The sequence below is a fragment of the Topomyia yanbarensis genome, chromosome 3, assembly GCF_030247195.1.
Source record: "Topomyia yanbarensis strain Yona2022 chromosome 3, ASM3024719v1, whole genome shotgun sequence".
NCBI classification, from domain to species: Eukaryota; Metazoa; Arthropoda; class Insecta; order Diptera; family Culicidae; genus Topomyia; species Topomyia yanbarensis.
Window position 1 is genome coordinate 132,309,532 of NC_080672.1, and position 10,354 is coordinate 132,319,885.

At 38.4% G+C, this 10,354-nt stretch overlaps 1 protein-coding gene across 1 annotated transcript; it reads left to right on the forward strand.

Moving 5' to 3' along the window:
- The first annotated feature begins 2,048 nt into the window (after window positions 1-2,048).
- LOC131687214 (trimethylguanosine synthase-like) lies at window positions 2,049-3,511 on the forward strand. The gene is made up of 2 exons (XM_058971268.1): window positions 2,049-2,232; window positions 3,039-3,511. The coding sequence occupies exons 1-2, from the start codon at window positions 2,049-2,051 to the stop codon at window positions 3,509-3,511; spliced, it is 657 nt and encodes a 218-aa protein (XP_058827251.1).
- The last annotated feature ends 6,843 nt before the right edge of the window (window positions 3,512-10,354 follow it).

Sequence of the window (10,354 nt, forward strand, 5' to 3'; positions counted from 1 at the left end):
CTGGAAAAACATGATTTTCGGTGTTACCTGCCATTCAAAAACTACTTAACCGATTTCTTTTAAACTTTGTATACAGATTCTATGTAAAAATACCTAACCCCTACGTAAAAGTTTCGAGATAAATTTTCAATTAAGGCAAAAACTGTCCAAGCTATGCAAAATTTAGCATCTGGGCTAACTTTGACACTTGTCACAATATGAAGGGAGACCTTGAGGGAGTCTTTGAGAAACACAAAAAATTGCAATGCCCTACATTACTTTCAAAAAGTTACAAAATACTCCTAACTGAAAAATATTATTTGTTTATTTGGTAGAAAATATTCCCAGTTGGACGAACAATGGACGCACGCGAAAAAAAAATCCTCCAAATTCGTTTTGGTTTGATGTCGTTGGTTTGATGATGATAATGACATTCTTTGGATTGTTTTTAAGTCTTAGTATTATTATTTCATCTTTAAGTTCTCCAAATTAATCAAAATTCACAGTTGAGAAAATGTCATCGGAAACGATTCATTATTCCACGATTGCCAAGAGGAATAGGAGAAATGATGCATTTTGTAATTGGATTTGACAATCATAGTTTTAATTCACTTTTTAATGCAGACTTTATCAATTATTTTTTAAAGTGCGGTTGCGGTAATACCGCGCAGTAAGGGCTCATTTCCCGCACCGCATCCACGGGAAAAAGTGTCTCACCGCACCGCAGTTTTTGCGGTGCGGGTGCGGTAAATACCGCGCGGTTGCGGTAATTACCGCAACCGCGACGAACCCTACATATTGCTTATACCTCTGCCTGGAAAACTGTAGTCCACTTTCCTATTGATATCGCTTCTTAATTTCTTGATCAATAGACTCCCGAGCCAGTCAGGTCACCCATTTTAGAACCATCCGTACAGAATAATATTGCACCCCAGGGTTTAGTTTGAGTTCCTTTATCATGCAAATGTAACCATTTAAATCCCCATTAAGTAGTAGTTAGATGAAGCATGGCCTTCCCAGTGACGTAGGTAATTGCTTTATTGACGGCGAAGGTCAGGTGCGAGTTAGCTAACTCAGAGCCATACGGAATCCATGACTAGACCTTTGACCTATTTAGCTCCAGATTTTCATCTTACAATCCGTCATTCTCTCCATCTCTTACGCCGCTTAGATGCTCTGCGTTCTTGATCCATTTAGCCCCGAACCCCGATCGCATATGCGCGGTAAACTATCGTAAACTAGCTATATGCGTCGCAGCGCCACGCCGCCGCCGCCGGTACTTTTTATCATATTTTTATTTCTCGTTAATATTTCTCGAACGCAAACATTCTCAACGTGTACGAATTTACCTGAGTAAGACAACCTATATTGTAATCCTCAGAAAAGTTCATGCTATTGCACATTTCGCACCAAATCGAACTGCACAGTTTGAAAGTGTGATGAAACAAAAGTGTGATCAAAAGTGCAAAAGTATCATAAACACACTTTTTCTTGCTTTTATTATCTAATCTGATTAGCATAGCTGCTGTTTCGCGGTTTTTATAATATATTCAATAGAAAATTTGTCGATTTTATATCATTTCATTAAGCATCCGTGACACAGTGTACCCTACGTTTTTTAAATGCATCACAAGTGATCTACTGCTAGTTTTCACCGATTGAGCTTACAATTTGCAGTTATTCTTGGACCCAAATGGAATATAGAAAAGTGCTCGGAGCAAAATTTCATTTTTTGCTCTACTATTTTATGTATTTAAAACACAGTTTTAGCTTAAAATCAGCAACAAATATAACGGTGTCGTATAATTGTTTTAAATTTAGAACAAATCTGTTAGAAATTATAAAACAAAACGCTTAACTTGAAAAGTGATTGTTTCAGTTCTACTTTGAAACTTCTATATAAAATAAAACGCTGCTGAACATGCTCTAAAATCGTGCTAGTCTCATAGGTTTGGATGTTATTGTCCTAAAATATAGAAAAAAATTACCAAATACGTAACTGACGGTTAAGGTCTCGGACTTTTGTGGTTTGAGATTTCAATAAGTTGCTAACAAATTCGTTGGCTATCATGAACTCTGTACCCAATTTCCCGCCGGAGATAGCCAAAGATAAATCGTTACGAAAATACTGGTATAAGCGCTTTTCGCTATTCACCAGATTTGACGCTGGAGTTAGGTTGGACCGCGAAGGATGGTATTCCGTCACTCCAGAGGAAGTTATTGCACACTCGGCAGAGCGTTGCCGGTGCAATGTAGGGGAAGATGGGGTAAAACGCACCCCCTAAGGAAATATGATCATAACTCAGCTATAGAACATCAATTGGGAGAATTTAATTAATGATATCGTTTAGCCAACATTTTCCTCTGTGATCACAATCATAACACTTTGCAAAATATTCAAAAACATGGAAAATATTCAATTTTCAAAATCATTACAAATCGCTCTTTGAAAAATAAGCGGGGCAAAATGCACCTATGCGGGTGTAAAATGCACCACAACAACGGGGCAGTATGCACCGCAACAACGGGGCAGAATGCTCGGCGAACAAGCAAGTAGTTTTGTTTTCTGACGGGATATCACAAAAGTGTGCCATTAAATAGCCTTAGGTTATGCAATTAGCAGGTTTTCAGAACGATTTTGCTGTTTTCGATTAAAAAACCAGCAAAATCAAAGAAGAGGGCATTTTGCCCCTGATGGAGCAGAGAAATAAATTTAGCAAAAAGTGAATTATTTAGTAGATTTTTCATATGTAGTGCGACAGAATAATGAACAACGGTATAAATAGAACTGGAATATTCTGATATAATAGTAAAACAGCATTCATAAGAGCTGAAAATCTTTGTTGTACGAGCCGTAATAATTACATGAGAAGAGCACGTAATTGTTTTTTGTTTATTTCTCAAGCTGCTATTGATGTACGGTTATCAAACTTTGCCAGTGTATGTTAACTATGACGGACTTCCGACTGGTGTTACCCTTCTCTCTGAATTTTCAGCTGTTTTCGATATAAGCAATGGATGCATTTCGCCCCGGGGGTGCGTTTTACCCCATCTTCCCCTAATAGTAGATGCGTTCTGTGGCTGCGGAGGCAATAGCATCCAATTTGCATTCACTTGCAATCAAATGATTGCAATAGACATCGACCCAAACAAAATAAAGATGGCTGAGCACAACGCGAAGACTTATGGAGTGGCCGATAAAATCAAATTTATCAATGGAGATTTCCTGAAACTGGCCAGTAATCTGCATGCGGACGTATTATTTATGTCTCCTCCGTGGGGAGGGCCAAATTACTCAAAACACAAAATTTTTGACATTGAATGCTCCCTGATACCTGTCTCGGCAACGGAGCTGATGAGTAAGGCTCGGCAGGTTAGTCGCAACATCGCTATTTACTTGCCACGTAATTCAAATACGCAACAACTGACAAAGCTAGCCGGGCCGAATAATCCCGTTGAAATCGAGCCGAATTTTCTTGATCGGAAGCAGATTGCCCTGACCGCATACTACGGAGGTCTTGTCCGTCGTTAAAGCACAGACTAACAGACATAACACTAAAAAAAAAATATGTAGTTGGGACTGTGGCCACAGACTAAGAGACATAACACCATGAGGAAATTCCCTCAAAAAACATCGATCCGACAATTTTCCCAGAACACTAGCTCCACCTTTTATTCACAGTCCCAATGCGAACAATTTTTCACTAGTGGTCTATCCCCCATATGCTTGTTCATATGTCAGTGGCGCCATAATTTCAAATGTGGCCACAGTCCCAACTACAAATATATTTAAAATGACCGTTTAAGCGAGCGAAGCTTTGTTTTTGAGCGTTATGTCTGTTAGTCTGTGCTGTGGCCACATTTGAAATTATGGCGCCACTGACATATGAACAAGCATATGGGGGATAGACCACTAGTGAAAAATTGTTCCCAAACCTGAGGAGTTACCCCACCAGCAAATGAGTGATTGGGACTGTGAGTAAAAGGTGGAGCTAGTGTTCTGGGAAAATTGTCGGATCGATGTTTTTTGAGGGAATTCCCTCATAGTGTTATGTCTGTTAGTCTGTGGTTAAAGGGTAGACAAATTGATACCAATTTATCTAAATTTGCTTGCTAAATAAAAATTCCATTTTGATTAACATCGAAATCTTTCGTCGCATCCTTGAACCTTCCCTCAAGTCACTGGGCGACATGACTGTAATAAAAGGACGCCTTATTTTAACAATGGAATGTAAAAAACAGGATACTGACCACGAAGGCGACTTTACAGCCTTAATGCAAGTTTCGTACAAAAGTGGTTTGCATTTATTCTCGTTTGCAACAAAATCAAATGGGATTTCGACGGGATAAGGGAAAAATCAGGGCAGCGAAAGTATAATTAAAACGAGTAATTTTCCTTTTATGATTATTTCATATTTTGTGAAGGCATATATTACCAGTATGGTCCGTATGCGTGACCATACGGTAGCCCGCATGGAGGACCATGCGGTGGCCCGTATACTGGACCATACTGGTCACCGTATGGACCGCCATATTGGTTGAATAACTGCTCATTTTCGCGTTGATCGGGCGCCAGAGGTTCGTCTTCATCATTATCCACGCCCGGAGGTCGCTCTACATCTGGCGCTTGCCGATGTGGGTCCTCCCGACGTGGCGTATGCGGGCGTGGCGCATGCGGGCGTGGCCCCTGTGGAGGTGGCCCCTGCGCAGGTGGCCCCAGCGGATAGGCCGCCTGCGGAGGACGCGCATAGTACCCTGGTGCTGGGATAAATGCACCAGGTTGATAGGGTGCATATACAACCGGTGCATGAGCTCCCGGTTGCCGTGGCACAAATGTTCTGGCGTTGACATTCAGCTCATGACCAGCTCGTATCCCAGCACGAGCTCGTACGCGCGTACGCCTCCTCCCAGCTACCTGGAATCCGCAGCGAGCACAAAACTAGAAATAAAAAAGTTAGGAGACGATAACACAATTTATATTATACTCACGTTCACAGGATCACCGCGGCCTCTTCCGGTGAGGAAATGTCCACACGAACTGCAGTACTATAATAAAAAGAAAAATATAATATATGATTTATTACTTTATAAATTATACTTACATTAGCCATATTACACTTCCACGCTCTCGATTGAATCTGATAGCTTACTTAGAGACAGGGTTGCCACTATTTTTCAAAGAATATCTGGCAGATCAACTAAAAATGTCTGGCAAAATCTGTCACTTAACAGTCATCGAAACTTATCAATCGATTTTTACTAAATTTGGGAAAATATGCCCCAAATTTCCAAAACGTGTGTGCAAATACTTCTATAATTAAAAAATCTGGCAGAATGAGAGGTTTGTCTTTTTGTCTTGTAGCTGCAAAAAAACCCTGGCTGTGCCAGATAAATCTGGCATAATGGCGTCCCTGCTTAGAGATGCGAGAAGAATGCAACCATACACCGAGCAAAATTTACTTTGAATTTACATAAAAACGTCTTATGACTTTCAGACATAAGAATTTTAAATGGATTTTATAAGTCTGTCTTATGATTTGGAGGGGAAATTTTCCAAATCCATCTCTTATTATTTTCATAAACACTCGTATGAAATTTATGAAAATATCCGAATGAACGCCATAGGTGCCCATTTATGAATATTGCTGACATTTATAAGCAGAAAGCAGAAATAGAACATGGCTGACATTTCTCGAACATTTTTAGTAGCCAAAAAATCAACAGTAAAAATCAACCTTAAGAGGATATTAGGTTTTACACCAACCGACATAACCCCACAAAATGAGCCGGATGAACTTCGTTTGACAATTCTCGGTGGTTTGTTTACATGGGAGTTACGTGAGTTTGAATGTAACAGATGGGCACCCGTTGCACTCGAACTCACGCAGCTGGCGAAGTGAACAAACCACTGAGAATTGTCAAACGTGAACGTCATTCATCATGACATCATTCGTGTGGTCATCTTGTAGAACTCAATTCGGGACAAATTAACCGCCAAGTGTAGATCCCTTCAGAAGATTGAAGAGAAAACTCCCATTAAATATTAAAATTTGTACATAATGAGCAGCGCTTCAACAATATTTCCTGGGAAATTGGGCTTAGATAATTGGGAATCTGGACTTGACAACTGAATGATAATGATTGTTACTTTTCAAATAATTTTGATAATTATAAAATACGCGTCAGACATTAATTATATGCACAACTTATTTCATTTCAAATAATCGGATATCTTCTGTAAAAATCATAAACATGTAAACTGATTAATTGCTCACAGTAATTAATTCAATAACATAGAACACAATTTAAAATTTTGTTGCAATTTGACTAAAAATCTCACTTCTTTTGTTTCAAACAGCGGTAATCAAAAAGTGCTGGCCTGAAACTACTAGTTCCTGGCTGGCCGTCAAGGCCAGTACTGGATTCATAAGAAACAATTATGAACTTTTCACAAAAGTGACGTTTATGAAAAACAAAATACAATTTTATAGAATCAATAACAGATCTCATATGGGTTTCATGAGAAAAACTTATGATATTCTTATTCGCATAAATTGGAGCGAAGTCATAAGACTGTTTTATGAAATACATTATATGTACGTCTATGGAGTGCATGAATAAAGATAAATGAATTCATAAGCCTGCCTATGACATTCTAAAGCGGTCAATGCTAGGGGCAGATCACTTGTGATGCATTTTGAAAAATCAGCGAAATTAAATGCATTTCTTTCCATCAAAATAGAAATTCAAAAAGTATTTTGCGTTGCGTGCAAGACGTCAAAACTTTAGAAAAAAAACTAGCCCTATATATTCAACCCAACGTCGAACAAAGTGGATCAGCGTAGGACGATTGTTAAACAAACTTTTGTGCGAGGGAGTGCAAAGTTGATGAAAAAATGGAAATTAAATGTTTTTTTTTCTAATTTGATGCAAATTTGTTATACATTCCTAGAGTGAAAATCTGTTCGAAATTAAAAAATACATATTAGGTTAGAAATTATAAAATACAATTAGGCAATCATTAGTAGTTCAATGATTATTATTATAATTAGTATTTCAATGATTATTGAACTACTGATTATTGAATATCTTCGCTCCTCCCCATGACTCGAGGCTGAAAATTGGACAGAATAAAGCTGAGGTGCTAGGGAATCGATTTTTGATAATTTGGTATGGTCGTATTTTGTAGTCCCGAACAATATTTTTCGAAATATAACTGCACCCAAAACTCGGCCGTAATACCTTTACGGTAATAATAAAAAAATGCTCTAATAGCAAGACGTTTCACGCTAAAACGGTCCCAACAAAAAATTCCCCAAACGGCAATACCAACACATTCAAATCTCTACTGCATCGCACTCATGTTTCATCAATTCTTATTCAATAAATATTAACGCGTCGAATTGTCTGGAAGTGTGTAGCACTTCGCTTGTCATTGTATTGCGCATCGAGCAAAGCGAACATAATGACGATAGAGACGAGTTTCAATTTTTTCTACGCGACACATTCCGTACACCGGCGTAAAATAACTAAATAAGAATCGCTTATGACTTTGCGCCACAAGTATCTCATATGAAAATCATAAGTTTGTCTTATGATTTGGCGAAGAAAATGGCCATCTAGCCACTTACGGATTTCATAAGATATGCTTATGAAATTCCTGGGACGTTCTTATGATCTTCATACAAGTATGCTTATATTAATCATCGTGTTCAAATATAAATTATAAAAGAGATTTCTTGTGAAGTTCATGAGTGTTATGCGCCTGATATAATAAATAAGAAAACATTTTTTATTCATTTTTTTCATGTCTTTTTTTAATTTTTAAAAATAACTATAATTACCCTTATATTCAAAAGTCTCCAATTGGAAAAAGATTACGTATTAGGAAGCTAGATGTTTTCAGGTGGGATCAGAATTGGCCAATAACCTACGGTAGAAACTTCTGTTATTGCACAACATTGAAGAGATACTGTAAATTAACAAAAAAATGAGGCAATAATCATTTAACAAAAAAATACTTACATTTTTTAAAGCAGAGCGCCTTATCAAAACTAAATATAACAATGTTTTCTTGACTTATGGCATTTTCACAATAATATTTTTATAATAATCTTAGGACACATGTATGAATTTTATAAGGCGAACTTATGAAATTCATATACATGCTTATGTAATGCATAAGCATCTAATGGAATCAAAATTGTACATGGTCATAAGTCGAAACTTAAGTTCTTTTTCCTCGGTGTATTTGAAGATCGGCTCACACTCGGCTAGCTTCAAAGCACAGTCAGAAAAAAAAAACGACTCGGAATAGTGGTGGGGTACTTCGGCCGGTGTTAAATTGAAATTTCTTTTCTATCACGGACGTTAACAGCAAGGTAGCGACTGCACAAAACATGAACAGTCCTTCCCGTCATGTATGGGAAGCAAGACCTATGGTTTGGATCCACGTATTCGAACCGAGGGTCCAGATCCAGACACTTCGACATAGATTTTTCATTAGGGCTTAAATCGCAAATGTAAACAAACTGCGTTTTCGCTATTACGACATTATGCAACAAAAATACTACAAGATTGAGGTGAAAATTAGTTAAAATGGTTTTTAGTTCGATGTATAATTAAAGAAAACAAAACGGCGAAACATGCATTTTCTTCGAGATTTCGACTTAGGCCCTTCTTCTCATATGGAATATAAAGGCCAAACTTACATTTTTAGACAGAAGCGGGCGTACGGTTATTATTCACAAATAAAAGAATAAACGGCGATTCTGTTATATAAATGATAAGCAATATCTACTATGATCATGTCTACTCGATAGTTGTTGCACATAAACATTCGAATATTTCGATATTTTCATGAAATTTGAAGAAAAGATTCACGCGCCCTTTCTTTTACATTGGGTTTCTATGCGCCCATTTGCTGAGCCCTATTAAAAGGTATACTGTCAAGCTCGCCCATTTACCCAGCCCTACCCAGCAAGACAGAGTCAGTTTAGCCCATTTACCGCGCCCTTCTGAAAATTATGTACACGGTTTAGCCCTTCCGCAAATGGTGGTTGCTGAAGGGCGAAATCACGACTGGGATGCAAATTGGGCGTAAGCAATTTTTTAGTTTCTACCCACTAAAAGCACATAGGAATTAAATTCTTTGTTATATTGTCATAAGGTTTAACGAAAAATGCTTCCGGAAAAACACGGTCATAAAGTAATTTATACCTACAATAAAAACTACATTTAGAAAACCTTCGCCGAATATTGAAACTGATTTTTCTCCATTTGAGTACATTGCGACTTAGGCCCTAATGAAAGATCTGTGTCGACTTGTCTGGATCTAAGCACCAGGTCTGGGTCTGGTTCAGGTCCGGACTTGGTAAGGGGATGGGCTAGATCCGGGTACTGGTCCGGTTCCGGGTACTGGTTCAGATCCGGGCACTGGTTCGGAATTTCGGATCTGGGCACTGGTCTGGATCCGGGAGGTCCGGATTTGGGCACTGGTCCGGATCTGGCAGCTAGGTCGGATCCGGAAACCGATTAAACTTTTTATTGCACTATCCAACCTACCCAGTAAAAAATCCGTAATTCTGGCTGGTTTCTGCCAATATTGGGCCAGATTCCAGTCTGAATTTGGCCAGAGATCCACCAGGATTCCGGTTGGTTTAGATCGGTACTAATACTATCATAGCATACGACCGAATTATCCTACACCCGAACAGAGCCGAGGTTGACACATACTGAAAAAGTGTTTGATTGTGTGATACGCATACATGAACAGCAACCGAAATTCGTCATTCCACCGTTTACTACCTTTGCGGGAATATGAGTTTAATACCGCAATGCGCAATTGCGTGGTCTGTTACCGAAAAGACAATAGAATCTTACCCAAAAGTAATAGAAACATGCCCGTCGGATTTTGGGTGATAATTTGGAATGGTCGTATTTTGTAGTCCCGAACAATATTTTTCGAAATATAACTGGTAGTTAGGAACATTAAAAAACAGGTAGCTGAGAGTAATTCTTTATTTCAAGAGTAGGTGGCGTTTCCAATATGGTATCGAGATTGATTATTGAACTACTGATTATTGAATATCTTCGCTCCTCCCCATGACTCGAAGCTGAAAATTGGACAGAATGAAGCTGAGATGCTAGGGAATCGATTTTTGATAATTTGGTATGGTCGTATTTTGTAGTCCCGAACAATATTTTTCGAAATATAACTGGTAGGGGAATTCCGATTTAGTGCTTCTTTTCAGAAGTAGGTGGCGTTTCCATTACGAATTCTTTTTAATTTAGTGTATATCACCCTGCTTGTTTATGTTCTTCACGGGTAGGTGGCGCGTCAGTTGTATCTTCAGGATGGTTCATGTCTAGATTA

Coding starts and splice junctions, on each gene's coding strand:
- LOC131687214 (XM_058971268.1), top strand. CDS start 2,049: ATGAACTCTGTACCCAATTTCCCGCCGGAGATAGCCAAAGATAAATCG. Junction 2,233..3,038: donor AGAGCGTTGCCGGTGCAATG/TAGGGGAAGATG, acceptor CCCATCTTCCCC/TAATAGTAGATGCGTTCTGT.